Source organism: Lagopus muta, chromosome 6, assembly GCF_023343835.1.
Source record: "Lagopus muta isolate bLagMut1 chromosome 6, bLagMut1 primary, whole genome shotgun sequence".
Lineage (NCBI taxonomy): Eukaryota > Metazoa > Chordata > Aves > Galliformes > Phasianidae > Lagopus > Lagopus muta.
The window spans coordinates 24,308,555-24,330,616 of record NC_064438.1 but is presented as its reverse complement, the minus strand read 5'-3'; the positions used below and the strand labels follow the sequence as shown (position 1 = coordinate 24,330,616).

General features: G+C 38.8%; 1 protein-coding gene across 3 annotated transcripts in view; it reads left to right on the top strand.

Moving 5' to 3' along the window:
* INO80 (INO80 complex ATPase subunit) overlaps nucleotides 1-22,062 on the top strand; it is a 62,631-nt gene that overhangs the window by 21,693 nt on the left and 18,876 nt on the right. For all 3 annotated transcript variants that reach the window (XM_048948221.1, XM_048948220.1, XM_048948219.1), the window contains 12 exons: nucleotides 235-294; nucleotides 913-1,055; nucleotides 2,085-2,169; nucleotides 3,178-3,295; nucleotides 3,982-4,067; nucleotides 5,014-5,181; nucleotides 5,607-5,740; nucleotides 6,519-6,586; nucleotides 9,169-9,262; nucleotides 10,380-10,557; nucleotides 15,413-15,553; nucleotides 19,382-19,607. In XM_048948221.1, the coding sequence (XP_048804178.1) occupies nucleotides 235-294; nucleotides 913-1,055; nucleotides 2,085-2,169; nucleotides 3,178-3,295; nucleotides 3,982-4,067; nucleotides 5,014-5,181; nucleotides 5,607-5,740; nucleotides 6,519-6,586; nucleotides 9,169-9,262; nucleotides 10,380-10,557; nucleotides 15,413-15,553; nucleotides 19,382-19,607 (1,501 nt within the window). The remainder of the gene's footprint in view (nucleotides 1-234; nucleotides 295-912; nucleotides 1,056-2,084; nucleotides 2,170-3,177; nucleotides 3,296-3,981; nucleotides 4,068-5,013; nucleotides 5,182-5,606; nucleotides 5,741-6,518; nucleotides 6,587-9,168; nucleotides 9,263-10,379; nucleotides 10,558-15,412; nucleotides 15,554-19,381; nucleotides 19,608-22,062) is intronic.

Genomic DNA, 22,062 nt, shown 5'->3' with positions numbered 1-22,062 from the left:
AGATATGCTGTCTTTATATTAGGCATAAGACAAATGATAATTGTTTCTTGGAATTACGTTTCTAAGAATTTTTTGAGTACTTTCCGATTTTTTTTCTGCATGATAAGAAAGATCATTCCCTTTTGGTTTTGAGGAAAGCTGTCTTTCTGATTTGAATAATGCATAGTATGAAATTCTAAAGCGAGTACGTCTTTATCTGAAAAGTAATGTTTTTATATTTTTATACTGTTCCAGGTGCTACCTTACTGGGGAAATCCTCATGATAGAAAGGTCATTAGGAAGTTCTGGAGTCAGGTAAATTTGGCACGCCTGTGTGGTTGGACCATCTTGGTTATTTGTGCAAAGTAAAACAAACCACTAATACACTTCATTATGCTAAGCAATGTGTGAATAACAGTGCTGTTTCTTCGTCCATGTGGTAACCTTTGTTAATATAGTGGGGTAAAAGACCAATGTTTTATTAGAGAGCAACACAGTACGCCACAGTTCAGGGTAGTATGATGTTAGTTGAAGAAACTAGAGCCCTAAAATTAAGCAGGCTGTTTTAATGTCAGGGACTGTTTATTCAAGTTGGATAATTTAAGTCAGAATACCCAAGGCTAGCATTCCTGCAGACCTGTCAGATTGTTCCCAACTTAATATAAGTAAACAGCATTTTGTGGAGTTCAACACCTAGCTCTTGTTTGGTGCATTAAGAAGCATCTGAAATTGATCAGGGACTAATGGACTGAAGTTCAGATCCACTAGTTGAATAACCTTGCTGTAGATACTTTGAAAAGTCAGTTGAGGAAAAATGAAGTAATAATGAGAGAAAATTATGAAACAGAAGTCTGAAATTACAGCATGGACAGGTGAACTCTTCACAGTGTGTTTATGTTATATGGACATTTGTTTTTTGTTTTGTGTTTATAGAAGACATTGTACACTCAGGATGCTCCTTTCCACGTGGTGATTACCAGTTACCAACTGGTAGTGCAGGATGTGAAGTATTTCCAGCGAGTGAAGTGGCAATATATGGTGCTGGATGAAGCACAAGCGCTCAAGAGTAGCTCCAGGTAATAAATTAACTGGAAAAAAATCTTTTCTTTCTATCAATCTCGTATATAGAAAGTACAAAAACTGATTGTTACAATTGAAACAGATAGGAGACTTCAAGTGTCTTAACATAGTTTAAGTGTGTACATAACTCCAACTCTGTGACAATGGAATGATCCACAATATTCCTCTTCCAAATATGTTAACGTAATTAAAGACTAACTGTGGAACAGAAGTATGAATGAAGTACAGAACGGTGAAAGAAAATGGTATTAAATACTGTTCACCTTTGTCTTAGCTACTCATACAATTCTGCCACATGAACAGTCTGTAGTCTTTAATGCATATTGCTTACGTTTCTCCATTAAATGCATCATTTTTATTGCTTTTTCGATGGCACTCTCAGGCCTTCTAATGAAATTAGAACCCTGTGAATACTGTCAGTTGCAGTAAAGCCCAATCTTTTTCATAATACTCTGTGCCAGAAAGCTTTATTTTCATTTCTGTATTGAGATGTGTCCATTTCTACTTTTGTAGATGCTTTCTCACAACTTTTCCCCATATTGCCACTGTACACATCAAATCTCCATTTCCATATGCTGGAGACTCTTTTGGATGGAGACTCATTCAGACTGAAATCTGCCCCTCCAAGACTGTAACATACAGCTCAATACTCTTTCCACAGTGTCCCATGGACTTTGTGTTGTAAAGTCTGAAAAATACACAAGATTACAATTGATAATAACTGTTTCTCTTGGGAAGTTAATTATTCTGGTGATAAGAGTTTATTATCATTTGTATTAAAAGTGAGTTAAAACATGGTTAGATAAATAAAATAAATGATGTTCATTCCTTTGTATTTTGTAAAAGGCTACTTCCTTCTGTAATTGCCTTTTGAAAGACTGGGCAGTAGCTCTGATGTTATTACCCAATGACCTCCAACAAAACACTTGGGAAGGTCACTAGAAGCAGCTGGTCTTAAAGTTCTTTATTTTTTATATCCTACAAAAACAATTCTCATGATTTTTTTTCTCAATTTTATTCATCAGTGTTCGCTGGAAGATCCTACTGCAGTTCCAGTGTCGAAATAGATTGTTATTGACGGGGACCCCAATCCAGAACACAATGGCTGAGGTATTAATAGGCTCACAAGAGCTGGCTTTGCTTTATCACAAGATTATGTCCTAGATGTATGTGAGCAGTTGAGAAACCTCTTGTCTTTGTGCGGGATCATGTCTTGCACACCATTTGCCAAGAAAACCCCCTAGGATCAGACCTGTTAGGGCATAGTCAAATAACAGTAAAACTGGAGATATCTGATAGTAATGCCTAGGTTACAGGATAAAAAATAGCTCTGATAGCTGCTGCTTCTGCTGTCTGAAGTTATTGCTGTACATTTCTCACTGCTTTCTAGTGATGTTGATATATCTGGAATGGGGGAAGAATGTGGGTGGCCAGCAGGGACAGGGAGGTGATTGTCCCCCTCTGCTCTTGTGTTGGCCCCATCTGGAGTACTGTGTCCAGGTCTGGAGCTCCCAGTGCAAGAAAGACAGGGAACTGTTGGAGGGGGTTCAGAGGAGGGCCACAAAGATGATCAGGGGACTGGAGCACCTCCCCTATGAGGACAGGCTGAGGGAGCTGGACTTGTTCAACCTGGAGAAAAGAAGGCTGCAGGGTAACCTCATTGCAGCCTTTCAGTACCTAAAGGGTGCCTACAAAGAGGAGGGGAATCAACTCTTTGAAAGGGTTGATAACTGCAGGACAAGGGGAAATGGTTTTAAGTTGAGGGAGGGGAGATTTAGGTTGGATATCAGAGGGAAGTTCTTTACAGAGAGAGTGGTGAGGTGCTGGAACAGGCTGCCCAGAGAGGCTGTGGATGTCCCATCCCTGGAGGTGTTCAAGGCCAGGTTGGATGGGGCTCTGGGCAGCCTGGTCTAGTATTAAATGGGGAGGTTGGTGACCCTGCTTGTGGCAGGGGGGTTGGAGATTCATGATCCTTGGGGTCCCTTCCAACCCTGTGATTCTCAGTTAAACAAATAAGTAAAGTGACTTAGCTCATAAAGAGCTGCAAAAATGTGGGATCCTTAGTTACCTTACCCACAGCAGGATGACTTACGCTCTTTTTTTTCTTCTGCCTTGTAGCTGTGGGCCCTGCTGCATTTTATCATGCCAACATTGTTCGATTCCCATGAAGAGTTCAATGAGTGGTTTTCTAAGGACATAGAAAGTCATGCAGAGAACAAATCTGCCATTGATGAAAGTGAGTGCAGCATTTGATTATGGTGGTTTTGTGTATTGAAAATCTATTGTCTTTTCCAGCTACCAATAAATAAACTTTCTCTCATTCTGTCTGTGGGAAATGTCTTCTAAAGCAGAGTGTACATTAGTCAGATTGGAACATTGTGATGTATGTCCACCATTTGTCAAAATTTTTGTTTCTGACTGTATCATGCATAGTGAACAGAAAAACACGTGGTGAAGATGTTGGCTTGATACCTGTCTAATCCTCCTACTTAGCAATGCAGGAGAACAAATACTTAAATTATTTGTAAATTTCTTTAGAGCCCATCGTTTTGTAGGCCTTGAGAATATGTTACAAGCTCTCTAAATAAAAAGGATAGAAAGCACTGAACGCCTTTTGAACTTCAGAAGAGAAGTATAAAAATTATTTGCTGGAATAAAAGAGTAAGTTTCACAGTAAGTTTCAAGGGATAATTATGTTGAAAAATCTAGCTACATAATATAGGTAGTTTTTGATTGGAATAGAACACAGCACAGTTGGGTCTTGCCACTAAGGTGAAAGTTTTAAGAGTTCTTAAATAACCCAAACTGTGTGCTTCAAGAACTCATATTAGGGAACTGGCTGATCAGTAAGTAGTAGGACACAATGTGGTTTCCTTCTCTGGTGAAGTAATTATTCATTTTTCCTCTTCCCTTGTGTTTCAGACCAGCTATCCCGCTTACACATGATCCTGAAGCCTTTCATGTTGAGAAGAATCAAGAAAGATGTGGAAAATGAACTGTCAGATAAGGTGAGAAAAAGTATTGATCCTTAATTGGAGTATTTCAGCTTTACTGTCATAGCTCTGTTATCACATCTGCTTTTTACAGGCTAATTCGTCCCTGTGTAACCTGAAATTTGGTTGTAGACTTTTCACAGACCTACTTCTGGCATCACATTCCAGTAATGTCATTAGGCATGAATGTAACTTAAGAACCCCTAAATAATGCACTTTTTTTTTCTTTTCTTCTGGGGTAAGCATTCACTATTACAAGTAAAAATAAGTCTGTTTAAGGTGACAGTAGCATCACTGAGGTGAAAGAGATTAATACAGCAGTGTTTGGGTGAACTTCGTGAAGAATTTGGCATAGATTTAGGACTCTTTGCTTGCTTGTCTTGAGCAAGATGTGCATAATGGCAACATCAGGCTCCTCTCTCTTGGGTTGTAATTTCTTCTTAGTGGTGCTGGATGGACTTGTGAACAGTGTGTCTCATGGTTTTGGGACTACTGACTAAGAGACGTGCTTTTTTTGATGTACTTGTTAGTTTCAAAAGTGGAACTCTTCTCATAAACACTGTTATTATGTGACCTATTAGTTGTCTTTATCGTGGGTTCCTGACATCTGTCCATGATGACTCCAAATTGGTAACATTTAAGAATAGAATAGCACAACTGAGGGCAAAATTTAAGCTGTTCAGCTGCAGCTGGTGTTTTCAACAGCTTCTTAGGACTGTTGTCTTTGTTGTGTTCATGTACTTGTAAAGTTCTGTCTCTTATATTTTTAACTAAGCTTTCTGAAACACAGCTGCAGGTTAATTGCTTTCCAGGCTGGATCCAGATATGAACACAACTGCCTGTATATATATATTTGAGAACACTAAGATTTACTTAATATGAGTTTTCCCTTCTTTGTACTGATGTGGTCGTGCTCTGCTTCTGAGAGAGAAAAAGCTGAAACTTCATTACTGTTTTGCAGATTGAGATTCTTATGTACTGCCAGCAGACAAGTCGACAGAAGCTGTTGTATCAAGCCCTGAAAAATAAAATCTCTATCGATGACCTCTTGCAATCTTCAATGGGCACTACTCAGCAAGCACAGACCACTACTAGTAGTCTCATGAATCTAGTCATGCAGTTCAGGAAGGTAAGGCTATTTTAAGTAATAATTTTAAAAGTATATTCCATTGTTAACTCACAGCTAAAGTACAACTTCTAGAAAACATCATATAAAAATCTTATGGCATAGGCATGCAAATTTTCATGTGATTCGTTGTCTTTCTGGAGCAATGTTGCACAGTGTTGGGGTAGAAGAGCTTCAGGCAAATGCTGCTTGCATCTGGTTCCGTATTGGTTGTTGAAGACATCATTTACTTGGGGAAGAGAGGGAATAGCTGTGAAATAATAGGAAAATATATGATGCAGTGTTCAATTTGAACAAATGTACCAGAATGGCTGTGAAATTCTAGCCAATGTTAGAGTGAGCGGTAGTGATAGTTGTCTTGGGATGTAAACACTGCATTAGCCTGAATTCATCTCTTCTTTATGTCTGATGTGCTCCCTTTCTTACAGGTGTGCAATCACCCAGAGCTATTTGAGCGACAAGAAACTTGGTCTCCATTTCACATCTCCTTAAAGCCATACCCAATTTCAAAGTTCATCTACCGTCATGGACAGATCAGGGTCTTCAACCACTCACGGGACAGGCAAGCAACTCCACTTCCTCTCCAACTTTGTATATTTAGTAGTATGATTTAGACTTATTTTAGTTTTGTAAGCACTAATTAACACTGTTACCTAATGAATTTAAACAGTGTTTGCCAAGCAATGCATTCCTAGTTTTCTTTCATTTACACAGCTGTTAAGCATCTTATATCTGGTGTTCCTTCTTATTGGAATTCTGATCATCAAATATTCCTTGATTAAATAAGAAAGCAAGTAAAAGGAGTTCAGAGTTATTGCTGATGATGTATAATGGAACTGTCTTTAACAGAATTTTAGAAAAAAAATGTTTTCCCTTCAGTGGTTTTCATGTGTACAGAAGCTATCAGTATCTGCATGTAGTGACACGATATATTCTATGTACTTGTGCACTGACAGCTTTTAATGCTTACCTTGGATGAGTAGAAGCTGCCTGAGTGCACTTGGCTGATTTTTCTGACTGGCAGTTCCTGAGAAGTCTGTTTTTATAATCAGTTTGAGAATGCTCAAGGCAGAGATGAAAAAGACATGTTTAAAGGTGTGACTAACTGTTCTGCAGCATAAAACGCAGTTCAAACAAACAGTGGTGTTTCTCACCGTCAGATTAACAGTAATGCACGTGCACTGCTGATGCTATGCAGTTCCAGTTATCCAGAGTGCAGGAATACTTACAAAGAATGGAATTACTGATTACTTTACATTTTTTGCTGTCTATGTTATTGAATGCTATATGCATTAACACCTTCTTAGTGCTTTTGTTTGTTTTGTTGCTTTCATTTTCAGGTGGTTACGGGTTTTACTTTCGCCATTTGCACCAGACCACATCCAGCAGTCTCTCTTCCATAGGAAGGGTATGTTTATGGTCCTGGGAAGCAAGTTGGGTCACACGCTTGTATGTGTGGTGTAATGTTATTTAGGAACAGAACTGAAAGGTCAGATCAGTTTGTCCTCTGAGATAATCTGATTAGAATTTGTTAGAATTCTTCTAAGCTTTGTACCTGAAGAGAAGTCAACCTGTATTTTTCATGCAAGGAGAGTATGGAAGCAGGTGGAAGGATGTTCTACAGACCTTAGTCTCTGCTTAATCCTACTTCAAACTTTTCTCCTATACCTTGTATTTTTTTTTAAGGTTACTTTAGTGGATTAATGCTGCCTCTTCAGTTTAATGTGAGAATTCAGAGAAATCTTGGATTCATTTTAGTACAATCTGTAGTGTATGTTACACTGCTCATTTATTTCAAGTAAGAAGTAGGAGAATGCAGATGACCTGGGATCTAACTGAGAAACAGAAAACTAAATAATCAGTTAATATTGATAAATATAGTTTATCATTATAGAAGAGTGAATATTTTTTACTAAAAAGAGTGGGCTAGATTGCTCAGTTTCTCAAGTGGGGAAAGTTTTAGGAGAAAAAAGCAGAAGAGATCCTGGCTGTATAACTGATGAAGTCTGTTAGTGTGGACCTACTTAGCCATGCAAAACTTTTCAAATAAGAAGAACCAGGTGCAGCAAGAACAGTCTGCACTCATCTATAACTCTCTAGATTTGGAGTGTCTTACTAATTATTCTGGTGTAATGATATTTGTATTAGGCTTATTTGATATTCATAATAGGCTTTTTCTCAGGTACCATAAAGGGAAAATTATTTTGGATATATAATTTTTTGTGTAGAAGTTAAACATAGAATCACAGAATGGGTTGGGTTGGAAGGGACCTTTAAGATCTAGTTCCAACCTCCCTGCTATAGGCAGGGACACCTCCTACTATACCAGGCTGCTCAGAGCTCCATCCAGCCTGGCCTTGAATACTTCCAGGGAGGGGGCATCTGCAGCCTCATTGGGCATTCTTTTCCAGTGTCTCACCACCCTCACAGAAAAGAATTTCTTCATACTGTCTAGTCTGAATCTACCCTCTTCCAGTTTAAAACTATTTCCCCTCATTCTGTCACTACATGCCCTTCTAAAAAGTCCCTCCCCAGCTTTCCTGTAGACTCCTTTCAGGTACTGGGAGGCCACTATAAGGTCCACTGTGGCCTTCTCTTTTCCAGGCCGAAGACCCCAGCTCTCTCAGCCTGTCCTCGCAGGGAAGGTCCTCCAGCAGCTCCAACAGCTCCATGTCCTTTGTGTGCTGGGGGCCCCAGAACTTGGTGCAGTACTCTGGCTGGGGTCTCATAAGAGCAGAGGGACAGAATCACCTCCCTCGACCTGCTGGTCACACTTATCTTGATGCAGCCCAGGATATGGTTGGCCTTCTGGGCTGGAAGTGTACATTGCTGGCTCAATGTTGAATTTTTCATCAACCAACACTCCCAAATCCTTCTCAGGACTGCTCTCAGACCATTCCCTGCCCAACCTTTGTCTGTGCTTGGGATAGCCCCAACCCACGTGCAGTACCTTGCACTTGGCCTATTGAACTTGATTAGATTGGCATGAGCCCACCTCTCAAGCCTGTCCAGGCCCCTACGGATAGCATCCCTTCCCTCTAGCATGTCAACTGCACCACTTAGCTTGGTGTCATCTGCAAACTTGCTGAGGGTGCACTCAATCCTACTGTCCATGTTACCTACAAAAATATAAAATAACATTGGTCCCAACACTGATCCCTGAGGAATGCCACTCATCACCTGTCTCCTCTTGGACACTGAGCCACTGACCACAACTCTCTGACTGTGACCATCCAGCCAATTCCTTATCTAGCGAGTCGTCCATCCATCAAATCCTTTTTTCTCAGATTGGTGACCAGGGTGTTATGTGGAAAAGTGTCAAATGCTTTGCAGATGTGTCTGTTGCTCTTCCTTTATCTACCGATGCTGTAACTCCATAAAAAGTTGCATAAAAGTACATGAATAATGTTGGAAATAAAGGTCACATAGATGGACCTGAAAAGCTTTATTAATTAACAGTGGGACATGTCTTCCCTGCTCTCCACTGTACCTGTTGCATCCTTATCCTTGTACTCACTCACTTTCCCCTACCGGTTCCTACATCTCCATCCAACATGTTTGACTCACTGGTTGGGTGAGAGGGAGTATGTTTGGCAGACTGTCCTTAAGAGTGTATGTTCTGGTTAGCTCTCTGGGAGATTTGTGGTCACACTAGCAAATGTGTAACTGCCTGCTGATTCCTTGTAGGTCAAATAAATGTCTTTACTGATAGCATGCTTTTCTGTCTTTGTAAATACGCTTCTCTTGCCCAGACTGGAAAATGAACTGTAACTTGGAATTGGGAAACAGCAATTAAAATGTATTTTTCAGAATTTCTAAGAGATCTGGGTTAAATTAGGATCTCCTGTTTATTCACTCAGATTTTCTGTATTAGAGAATGTGTATCTTTAATGGAGTTTACCACAGTTGAAGTGTATTCATTGTTTTTAGCACACATTGTTGGGTGTCTGTAATATGTCCTGGCCTAACTTCAGTATTTCTGTGACATAGGCATCAATGAAGAAAGCTGTTTCTCTTTCCTCCGGTTTATTGATGTCTCGCCAGCAGAAATGGCAAACCTCATGAATCAGGGACATTTAGCCAGGTGAGGACAACATTTTTCTCTCTCTTAATAATTATAGGAAAAATACAGGTGTTGTTAAGATACTTCTGTAAACCTGCATTTTCTGTGCCTCCTAATATTTGTCATTTATCTGTCATTAAGGAATAAGTAAACTTGCAGAGTTTTCTCCAGGTGCAGGGCACCATTATGTGAAGTAATTTTTAATGCTTCTGTCAGAGGAAACCTCTATTACAAAGATTATACATTCCAGATATATAAGATGGTCAAAGGGTAAGAGAAGAGTTTGCTTAGGATCACGCTGTAGGTTGTTGGCATTATGAAGTACGAAATCCAGACTTCTAAAGAACATTTTGCTGTAATGCTCATCAGTTGTACTTGAGTGTATATTTAACATATGTGGAATAGGCTTGCACTGTGATAGTTGTTCGTCAACTCCAGTTCATATTGTCTCTTCTCCACGTGTCCTGTTTTTAATATAAATTTGAATTCCATGGTACAGGCTGAGAATGGTGGATTTTTAATATTTTGAGCTGTCTTGACTTGGAAAGGGAAGTGAATCTGTTTAAGATGGTGTTTTCCATAAGTGACAGTACTATGGCTGACATTTAGTAGTGGCTGTAAGAATTTTAAGATAAAAAGCAAGAATATATTAATAAATGAAGGTGTTTTCTTTAGGGCTTTGTTTTAGTCTCTTATTGTTGCAGTTATTTTGGACACCTTGTTTTTCACCTGTGTTTCAGTAGCAGTACAAACTTCTCTGATCTTTGTGATAAATTCTGCATTTGTTATACAGGTTGCTGTGAGCAATACATACATGGAATAATTTACAGAGGAGTCAGAATGCAATTTTTGGAAGTAGTGGCTAACTTGGACATGACCCTTTCAAATGAAGTGTACTTCCAAGTGTATTCTAATTTCATCATTTGGGTTCAATTTAAGCCATTTTAGAAAAAATAAAAATAAGAATAGTATAATTGGCAGATGTCTAGTGAAAATGATTGCCCTCAAGCCAGAACACTGTCAGCCTAAATTTCTGGGAAAAAATCAAAAACCATTTGTGAAATTATTGTTGTTAAATATATTCAAGCTTTTGTTTCACAAAATAGTGAATAAATGTGTCTGCTGTGGTTTGTTTCAGATGGTTAGCTCTTTTCCTGTCTCTGAAAGCCTCCTACAGGCTCCATCATTTGCGCTCCTGGATGGAACCAGAAAGAGAGAAACAGCAGGGCTCACACTGTCTAAAGAACAAGGATTTCTTGCTTGATGTAAATTTCCCACTGTCTTTCCCTAACTTGCACAGCTGCACTTTGCTGCAGGTAAGCAAAGTAGAGATGTAAGCAAATCCCCATGAGGGAAGAATGGTGAGAACTTCTTGTTGTTACAAAACAGAAGGAAACATAAAATTAGAAACAAGATAACTTTATTAGTTCTCTCTCTTAGATGAAGTTCAGAGTGCTGAACAGAAAAATGGCTTGACTTCTGTCTTCCTCTTGTATAGCAATACATTTAAAAACTTGCTACACAAAAATAAATTAGTTGATTAGAAGTCTTAAAAATATTATTGGAATAGCTGAACTAAGCTCTTCATTTGTTGGAGGCAGATTCTATGTGTAAGCTTGCAAGTTTTTTGTAACTCTAACTGAAACCACTGTTTCTCAAATTCAGTACATTGTTGCAGCAACTGGGATAATTGGAGGCTTCATTCAGTCTAGCAATGTTTTGGAGCTGGTAGACAGGCATTATCGATGGTCATCTTTCTACTCTGACATTTGTTTCTACTGCTGGCTAGTAGATTACAGATGTTTTCATTTTACTGTGTAATGCAAGATCATTTTCTCTAAGCCTTACTCTAGGATGTGGGTGAATGTTTTGTCACGATCTAGTTGTTGATTTCTTGAGTTATAATTCCATCAAGTTGTTTCATTGGAAAATAAAATCAAAAAAAGATTAGCATTAGGGTCAGGAAAACAGCTAGCATATAGCTGAAATTCTCCTTTAGTGGCAGTTATATTTGCAGTGAAAAAATCTTTTCTGAAACAATGAGATCTTGCCAGATTTCTCTGGGGAATATTGCTTCACTTCATGAGTCTGCAAGGGGAAAGGAGATAGCCAGAATTCAATTGAATAGCGTGTGGAGGAAGTTGAAATTGAAGACATGTAAGCAGTAGGAAACCAACCTTGAGCCTGGTGTCATGTTTTGCATCGTTAACAGCAAAGCCAATAAAATGAGCTCTCCTAGTTATCAAACAAAGATCAAGCCAAGTGAGTGTGTGTGCCAATTAACTCTGCCTGTACTGGTGTTTAAATATTCTGTGATTCCGTATCTAGCATGATAAAATGTCTGAACTGAGGATTTGCTTGCAAAATATTTTTTTAAGTTGTATTTAGCCATTTGAGTACTATCTGTGTATTGTTTGTATCTCTGAAACTGTTCTGTAGCTCTGTCCTTTCTTGAGTATGGCCAAGGAAAACTTGTGTGTTGTGGAAAATGTTGCAGCCTAACAGAAGGAAAGTAGAGGATGATGTCATTGTAGGCCATAATTAATCCATTGGGTTAGCATATGTAAGTGTTGAAATAAAAACTGTTGTAGTTTCTTACAAAGCAGAAGGTGGGCTTACATTATAGATGTGGAATATGCATATCTAGCTTTTAATACTAAGAATGGAATGAAAAATAAGTGGATAGACTTGAGACTCACCTGTACCACAGTCTGGAAGGTCTTAGATGTGTGATTTTGTTTCTGCAAATAAATCATTTGGATTGATTCATGAAGCTCTTACTGGTGTCTCTGGGATCCCCAGGGCTGCGACTGTCATACATCGTGTTTGACAGAAAAACAACCAGCTGGGGAGTAAAGTTCATAAGCTTGTGCAGTACAACACGTTTGTGATAGCCCCAGTAAGGAGAAAGGAAGTTTAGCCTTACAGTTATGAAGGATTCCTTAGAAGTTTTCTAACCTTATTATGGAGAAATTACTACTTGAGATCACTTTAAAATAAGTTACCTTTGCAGAATTTTCCAGATAGCTTATGTATAGAGTTTCTTAAAAATGTGCAAAACAAAAGTTGTAGAAAAACAAGTAGTCCTTCATGTTTCTTTCTTTTAACAGAACACTTTTTTTAAAACTTGGCCCAAATTTGAGAAATTTTTAATGTAAAACTCCCAGAGGCTTCATCTGGGGCTTTGCAAGATAGTAACATACAGGGAGTGGGGAGGGAAGAAACAGAGGAAAAAGGAAATGGTATAAATCTGGAAAGGCTTTTCTTAACTGCTCAGGTCAGCATTTCCTATGTAGGACGCAAACTATGAAAATAAGTCAGTAGACAAAAAAAAAAAAACCACCTTTTTTTTAATGGTTCAATCTAAAATTGAAGTAACATCTGTCTAAAGGTGGTATGAGTTTTTTCACATAAGTACAGAAATCCCTTGCAGTGTTAAGTCTATTCATTCCCCTTAGCATCTCCACATGTGTATTGATTTGTATATGTTGACTGAAATTAATATGAAATCTGATCTGTTGATATGAGCCCTTCTCTCCTTTGCTTTCCTCGTTTTCTTTGTATAAAACTTTAGGGATGTTAATGAGCTTAGGACAGTGCTGGTAGCCATATCCCATATTTGTTTGCTGCCGTCTGCTAGATAGGAAAGCCTCTTTCAGCAATCACTGTGATTGCTTGGTTGCAGTAGACACATACATGCATATTTGTTTTAACACTCCTCTGTGTGTGTGCTTAGCTTTGTTGTACTGCCATTTTAGAGCCATGCCTCTGTTCTGCTCTGTAACCTTATCCAGGCTTTTTCACATTGGTGACCGATGGCAAGCTGGTTTCCACTGTACAAGAACTGCTTCTAATATTGTCTGCTTGTAAAAATAATACTTTTATTTTGGATACCTTCTTGGAAGTTTTTTCTTTGCTTCTTCCTGTGTATTTCTAGTACCAGCTATACCTCCTGTATATGGGCCAGGGAAGAAATGAACTTTAACCTAAAGAAGCTCTTCTGAGTCTGACTAATAGCTTGCTGTTGCTAAGAGAAGCCACTCTTCTCTGACCATTGTTTTCATTTCTTTACTCTCAGCTGCTGGATGCTGCCTCCTCTGATATGTGCCCTTGCACTCAGATACCTGAGTGAGCCAGCTGCGACTATTTTCTGTCTGCTGAATTTGTTCTCTGATTTTATATGTAGCTGAATTTTAGGTACACACATGTGTAAATTGTCCACAGCTGTGTATCCCCAGCCCTGCACTGTGCACTATGCTATTTCAGCACAGTCTGCTTTACTAGCTGATGGGAAGGATCACAGAACTAACATGGAGTGGGCGAGCAAGGGTTTGTTTTCATCTTGATCCACTTCCGAACATGCAGACAATTATGCCAACAAGCAGAAGGGGCTCTGTGGATGTGGGAGTGAATATGTGAAGTAGTTTCTGCTTAAGATAGTGCTACTTATAAAGAGTTGCAGCTGAGTAAGAGCCTGCTTAGGATGATGTTATCCCATGTGGATCAAGCTTTGACCAGGGCTTTTTTGCCCTGCTGAGTGTCAGTGAAAGTCTACCGTCAGCCTTTTCAGACATCTTCCATACGGGAGCAGATATTCAGTTAGAGTTGGAACTTTTTGCTTGATCACAAGTCCTACTGGTAGCAACTGAAAGATCAGCTTATGTGCTAGGGTTGTTTGTATTTCATAGGTGATCAGAGCACTGATGAACAGTAAAGCTATTTATCTCTTTTGTCAGGAGGTTCCAGATTATTCTACTTATCTCTCTTTCAGTTAGTGTAATTCTTATTACACTATTTTCTTTTGTTTTTTTCTTTTGAACTGTGAACTAACCCAATCAATGTAAAGATCTGCTGATGGTGTATTGATGTGGACAGGTGGAGTCACCTGTATGCTATCCATCTGCTTCTCATTCAGTGCATCAGTATCTGGAAATAGGGCCAGGAATGTCCATGGTGGGGTACTGCTGTGGCTATTTGGATGTTTTCTAACGTTTTTGAGATACTCTGGATATAAACTTTCCGAAGTATGGCTTGATGTGTAGGGTTTCAGACACTGGAATTTTAGAAAATTGGGAGTTCCTGTCAATTAGAAGTAGCATGTGGTGAATTTTGGTGCAGTAGGATCTGGGGCAGAATAATATTGAAGCTTTTGATGCTGTTCACATTTTACTTAAATGAACTGCTAGAATTGTCTGAAGGGCACGTTCTGTGATCTAACAGCAGCAAGAAGTTTGCCTCTTAATGTTTGTTTTTTGTTGCTTGTTTCCTGTAGCATTCAGAATAAAGATCTCCTTGTTCTTGTGATTACATTGGGAATAACTATTGGTTGGTAAGAGTGTAGAAGAGCTAGAATAAAAACAAAGTAGCAGAAATTGCTTAGTCTATAATCGATTCATTTCATCATTTGATGCAGATATTAACATTGATAAAGGAAATATGACTGATGCACACAAAGAAAATCTATTTTTGTTGTCTGTTATTTTTCTCTGTAGTTGGGCATCTTCAAAGAGCTGTCCTTGATTTAAACTTTAGTGTTGACTGAATGGTTCCCACTTGTCAGCAGGGGTAGTCAGTATATTGTTCTATATCAAAAGGACATCAATCCTCTTGCAAATTCCAGGTTTTACACATTGGTATGTTCATGTGTCAGTAATTGTGCAACACCAGGAAAGTTTTGGGGATAATGTTCAAAGCCTTTTTGCACTGGGAGGGAAGAAAAAGTTGGAAAAAACGAATGTCTAAAGATTGTCCAGTGTTACCTAGTGTCTTAAGTCGTCTTCTGTGCCAGATTTCATTTTTCCCATACTTCAGAATAAATAAAGAAGCAGCTAGAAAATAGCTTGAGAGTTATTCTACTGGAATATTCCTTTATCATAAAAGCCAAGATCAGAGGGTTCAAAAAAGGAGAAAAAAAAAAGGTTTTTAGTTCCAACTGAATGTAAAGATAAATATGGATATGAGCTATGCTGATTTGAGGCATTTCTGTATTTGAATGTTGTGATAATTGCTCGGAGATCTTGTACATTGTCACTGCAGATGTGTAGAGTTCCCTCTTTCCAAGCGAAATACTTGGAGTGTTCTTTTTCTGTCTTTGTCATAGGTGATTACAGGATCTGAGAGGAGTTTTTGATTAGAAACGTAGTAACTTCTCAATTTTAATTTTGTTTTTAGAACCTTGTGTTCAGTAGCCACTGCAAAGCAGTTACTGGCTATTCAGATCATGTCATACATCGAAGGAGATCAGCTACCTCATGTGTACGGTGCTGCCAGGTGACTGAGCTGCCGTCCTTCCTGTGCATAGCCAGTCCACGGGTAAGTCCAAGTGAAGTTATAAATTATGTATTTTCTATTGTGTTTTAAATCTTGTTAGAATTGTGTCACAGGAACAGGATGATCTATTGCTTTCTTTTGGTTGGGTAAAATTGTGAGGATATCCTTTTGCTACTGTATTCTATAGTGCTTTTTTCATAGAGGAAGTGACTGCAGTAGCTATTGAAGGGAAAAGGAAAGTTGGGAGATGCACCCAAACAAGTTCTTGTGACATACATAGATTTCACTTTCTCTCCTAATAACAAAAACTGTAAAATTGTAGAAAAAGATTGTGAGGTAGATTCTTCCCATATAATCTAAGGGAAGTGTAGGTATGATATGAATGGAATGGTGAATTCTCATGTCAAAGGGAGCTGAGAAGTAATGCTTTTTTGAAAAGGACACTGAGTTTATTTTGTTGCATCAGCTTGTGCTCTAAAAAGAAACACCAAATAGTAGTGTAAAAGGACTGAGTAGAAAGTTTAAGATCTTCTGGATATTATCAAATGGTACTGCTTGGGATTGTCTATCAAATAGTAACTGAATTTTGGAATTACTTTAGCTGAAGATTTCTGGGCTGACATGGGGGACCTTCAGAAGTCTGTGGCTATTGTGTTGCTGGATCTTGGCAAAGCTTGACAAAATGTACTTAAGATTCAAATCTGGGCTTGAATCTACCATTTGTCATCATAGGAGATAAGCATATCTGTAGAGAGTTTCCACCTTCAGAATGACCTTTTGTGAAAAAGGAGGTTCTGACCTATGCTCTTGTTAAAAGATAAATCACCAAATGTTTCTCCTAATCGCATGGATGAACATCAGTTTTGAGGAAACAGCTGAAAGTGAGATAAACATGCAGTAGATGCCACTGTGCTGGGTTTTATAGCATGCTGAGTGAGTTACAGAGGTAAAGGTCCGTAGAAGTCACTGGCTGCTGGGCACATCCTTGGTCGTGCTTAAGATAAGAAAGTTGAAGCTGTGCTCCACCAAGTAGGCAGTATGTAATTAATTTGAGAAGTTGTGTCTCAAGATTATTTATTCTCTGCCTCGTAGTTCTTTACTCTTCTCCACTTAAGTTGGTGAATGAAATCATATAGATGATATCTCCAACAAACAGTAGTTGATACCACACCTTATCTTGTATTACTTCATGATCAAATAAAAGGGAAGGAAAGAAAAAAAAAAAAACAAAACAACTAACAAACCCTTTCTTTTTCCTGTAGGAAATCAATCTTACAGTTCCAATGCTTTTTTCTGTACACTATCACATACCCTAGACTTCTCTCCATCAGCCTTCTGCTCTTGAGGAAGAATCCTACTATAAGTGAACAACAAGCATCAGTGGGGCTTAGAATGAAGGCAGACACCTGCTTCAAGTTACTTTGAAGCAGTAACAGGCCAATAAAAGCCCTGTTATTTTGAGGCGTCTTAATACTGTTTATGATGATACAAAAGCAGTTTAATAGTAGAAGATTCATTACCAGACTATCCAAATGTTACATTCTTTAATCAGCGTTGATGTTATTGATACAGCTTGATCAAAATGTGGCTATGTATATATTTATATGTTGGCATCTGGAGAAGGGAGGATGGCTGTTAGGTCTCTGCTTCCCACCTGTGTGTTCCTTGGGTTGAATTCATCTGTGCCTGCAGTCCTAAGGGCCAGAAGTATAACTGAGTTTTTCAAAGTTACATATCAGTACAGTCACAACATACTGCCTGGTTTGATGACAAGCAGTTACTCCCTTTTCCTTTAAATTCCTTCAGATTTCCAAGAAAAAGATGTCACTCTTTGTGCTTAAAGTTGAGTTACTTCTGAAGAATGTATTGAATGCTACCTAAGTATTGGGAAAGGGAGAAACAGGTTTAGAAGGCCAGGTTTGCAGGGAAGGGTGAAGAGAGATCATATCTGATGCTTATTCTTGTGAATAAAGGTGCTTGTTTTAATTGGCTAGTGTAGCAAAATGATGAAATGAAAGCATTACATTTTGTTTCTAGGAATACAAAGACTTCTATGTTTGTTGGAAACTTTTGGCAGGAGTGTACAAGACTTGAAATAGCAAAAAGGACATGTTCTCAGAAACTATAGCCTCCTGTTGTTTGACCTGTGATGAATTTTGAGATGTTAATGGAGCGAAAGAAATAGGAGCATGTGTTTATGGAGCAGCAATTCTGGGTAGGGTGTAGGGAGGAGGTATTGGTGAGGGTGATTTGGCAGAGTAATTTCCCTTCTACAGGAGGCTATTTGCCTAATTACAGGTAGTGCTCAATCACAAAAAGTTGAGGTACGCAGAGTTTATCTCAAGGCTGTCTCCTGGCAGTGCTTCCTTTAGGGAAGGTACTGTTTGAAGGAATGTTCTAGTTTATCCTCTGTAGAAATAGAAACTGGAAAGTGTCCCTTAAAAGAAACAATACCAATCTCTGCCATAGTTTGCAGTGGACAGTAGTGCTGAGGCAACAAAAATTGAATTTGGAACTGTGAGAGATTTTGCACTCTTGCACAGAAGACAGTGCCATGCTTGGACTGCAGGTGGCAGTGCAAGATAGCATCAACCCCAGCACCAAGTGGTGGAAATGCGTACAAAGCCTTACTTAGTGAAGTCCTGTTCACTTTGCATGCAATTTACCAGACAGTTTGATTTAAAAACAGCTTTTGGCATCTTGCAAAACAATGGCTTAGCAATAACTGCTAAGATTTTGTATGCCTTTCTGGTTTTTGTTTCAGTATGTCCCCAAATTGTATTTACAAATCTGTTTAAACAAGCTGTTGGTACTTGCAAAGATAAATCTGTTCATGGAACAAATTTATTCCTATGAAAAGACCATAGGTTTCTATCAGAAAGATCTTGTTCTGTATCTCCTATTTTCAGTTAGCTGGTAAATGTCCAGAGAGGAGTAGGCAGCATCTAAGATATCAGACAGCTATAAGATAATTCTTCCACTGTATTTCAGGTTTCAATTGTCCCATTATGAAACCTGTTGCCACATGTTCTCAATTCTCCAGAAGGCTCAGCTGCTTGCTGTTTAACATCAAACCTACAGATTCCCCTAGTATTTCTTACTATGCAGCTCTGTCTCCATCTTAAAATGTGAAGATTTTCAAAGCTTTGATTTCTTCTGTTCTTTTGTGCGTTTCATTGCTTTTTGTCCCTGTGTAATGTGTTCATTTTCCAGAGTATTAGGATTCATGAGAATGTTTGCAACGTAGCTGAATCTACCTGGAAAATGTTTTTTTAGTTTTATTTCTTGAAATAGCAACAATGACTTTGCTGTCAGGTAACTTACAAAGTACTGCAAATGTATACTTTTTTCCTGGTTTAATCCCATGCTGTAAGGTTAACTGTGTAATACTGAATTCTGGTTTACTTTTTAAGTGATCTTACAACATATTAATAAGTCTCTCGATAGTCTTAAATTATCACATGAATTTCTGTTGAGGCCAGTGTGTAGATTTCATATTTGCTGTGTAAATGCTTCATTGTGAAGAGGAAAAAAAAAGGAACAAAAAAAACTAGGCAAAATGAAAGATGCAGCAAGAATATTTTTCTTTTACTGTCAGTTTTGCTGTCACTTGTATAGCAATTATACAAGACAGTGTGTATCAAAAGACAAATAGTCCATGCCTGATTGTTCATGGGGCTTTTTGTAGGGAGGGAAGATGCTCCATCTTTCCTTATTTTAAACTGGTTTAAGGTTGTTTTCCATTTATATGTGTCAGAAATGATGTGGCTTTTTAAAACTTGAACCAGTGTGAAGGTAACTGAGATGGGATTTGGGGATGAGGATGAAGGACAATTTGAACAAGAATGTTGATTACATTTTTACTTACAGGTAACAGCTGTGCCACTGGAGTTCTATTGCAATGATCGAAGTGCAGAATACGAGCGCAGAGCACTAAGGGAAGGAGGAAGTCTTGAAGCAAAACAGTGTTTAGTCAATGGAGCCCCTGAGCTAGCAGCTGACTGGCAGAAACAAAGCTCTCAGTTCTTCCCAGAATATCCAGGAGGACTGTTGGGGATCAGGCCTCAGAATGGCTGGTCTTTCATCAGGATACCAGGTGAGTTTGGAGCTTGCCATGGAATAGAGCTAGGTAAAGGCCATCTATTCTTTGGTCGTCATGCTGCTTGCTTATGATTTTTGTGTGGTTTTGTTTGCACCTCCTGAGTGAAAGTTAACTCTGGTATCTTAAATTGCACTGTGATTGCACATCCTCTGTGACCAGTAAAGCTGTCAGTGGAGACTGAACAAGTCTAGTACAAGCTTTTCTAATGCTTACAAACCTCTCTTTGCATGTCAGTCCTCAAAGTGTCTGTGAAGAGGTGGGTTTGCTAAATGAACCACAGTACTCTCATGACCCAGACAGTAGTTTGAGGTTGGAGATAGAGATATTGCAGGAAAAGTTTTGATCATGCTTTACCTCCTGATATGTTGGAAGACCTTTGTACTGATCTGAGATATTTTGTTGGTCTTGGTAGTGGAAGGATAAAAAGTACTTGTCACAGTTCACCATGAGTGGAATGGATGCAGGGACCTGGTTCAGATGAAATTTTCCTGGGAAACAAGGCATGCAGGACTTGTTGAGTTGAAATAAAGAAAACTTGTTCATATTTCCTAGTAAAATGAGAAATGTAAATGTAAGTGTACGTCACTTTTTCCTGGAATTAGGCTAAAATAATTCAAGATTTACTAGAATTTGATTGCTGATACTACTGTGACTTGGGCACTGGGCATGGTCTAGTTGTCAGAAGATGGTCCTGAGCAGTGAGCAAGTACTGCAAAAAGCACTAGAGATCTGAGAGATAGCCAAGAGGAAAAACAGCTTACACTGCCAGATCCTAAGTTATTCCCAGACCCTTTTGGGTCAAGGATGTTTGGCAGGGGAAGTTAGTACAGTAAAAGGAGAATGGCCTTTTGCTTGCTAGAGTCCGGTTTAAGAAAGTACATCCTAAGTACATAGAGTCATTTGAAGAACACGCACATTTGTTCCTATGTAATAGTGAAACTTTTTTTCATGAGTTTGCACTTGATTAACATTTTGTTATTGATTTAATAGTTTCCTTTCTTCAGGAATTCATGGAATCATTTACCAGTTATTTAGAATTAGAAGATGAGGAACTAATTAAGGGATACATTAAGATAGAAATCATGGACAGAAATGAAGAGGATGATGTAGAATTAGGAAGAGGGCTGCTTTCTCGTGAAGAGACTGAGAGCTTTGTCAGCAGCAAAAATGTGTAGAGGAATAATGATGGGGAAACAAGAATCTTACAGGAGTGAGTGAATAGGTACAAAATTCAACAAATTGCTGTCCAAGCTCAACAAAGGATTTGTTTGTGTAGCTGACTTAATCTGGGAGGTGTAGTGCTAAAAGTGGATGAAAAAAGTGGTTTTGTACAGCTGTGTTTTAATTAGGTGGAAAGATGCATTCAAATCTAAACCTACTCTAAGAGAAGAGGGCACATACTACAACAGGACTTCTGTGTTTATACATGCAAAAGCAGGCACGATGCACTCCAGAAAGTGACTGATAGCCTGAAAAACCATTTATAATGCTGAAGACCAGCAAGTGTAAAATGGGAGGCATGGGTGTGAAGGTCCATGGTAAATAGGTGACAGGAGCAAAGGGGAAACCTCTCTGTCCTAACCCTGATCTATCCTCTTCCAGCCTCGGCATTCCCAGTGCCCTAGCAGCGGGCTCAGCTGCGATCACTGTGGGAATCTCTTGAGGCTTTTCCTGTTCTTTGAAAGAAAAATGGTCCTGGATTAAATGGCAGGAAGTGTCTGAGTCCTTTTAGCATCGATAAAAAGCACCGGCCTCACTGGCTGTTTACTGTGAGAGCCAGCCAGCTCCTCACTGACCCCATTGTGCTGCACAGACTGTCGGGAGGGGATCCAGGGGTGTCAACTGGAACCCAGGCTTTATCTCTCTTTCCTCTGCATTTTGCATGTCCAGAGGCACTTTTTCTTATTCTTCAGAGAGCAGTGAGCCCAGCTGCAGTCATAAGCCAGTTCTCCTGACTGGGGTTATTTTGAGTCATAATCATTTCTAGCTGTTCTTCCCAGGCCATAGGAACCCAAATATCTCCTTGTTGATAATTATTGTCCAAAGCTGGAGGCAGGAGCTTTCAAACGGAAAGCCACAGAGTAGAATTCTACAGTTGCTGTCCTTTCGTTGTTTAGTGTCTGTCATACAGTGCTAAAGAAGAACCCAAAAAAATGTGCCTTAAGAATCATTCTTTGAAGTGTAATCCAGGATCTCATCACCTGACTGGTTCAAAATTTTATAAGTTCATTTGCTTATGCTATTAATATGTATATCAGAATACATTGTTGTTGAAAGCTTTCACTGATTATTAAAACTGTAGAACTGCGAATTTTGAAAATCCTATTTAATAAAAGTGGCCACTTTCTTTCACCAGGGTGAAAAGAAGTGAGAAATAGCAATGGGAAAAACTAGAGATGGAAGACACTTTAAAATAATTGAGATGTTTTCCAACCATGGGGCAAAAAGA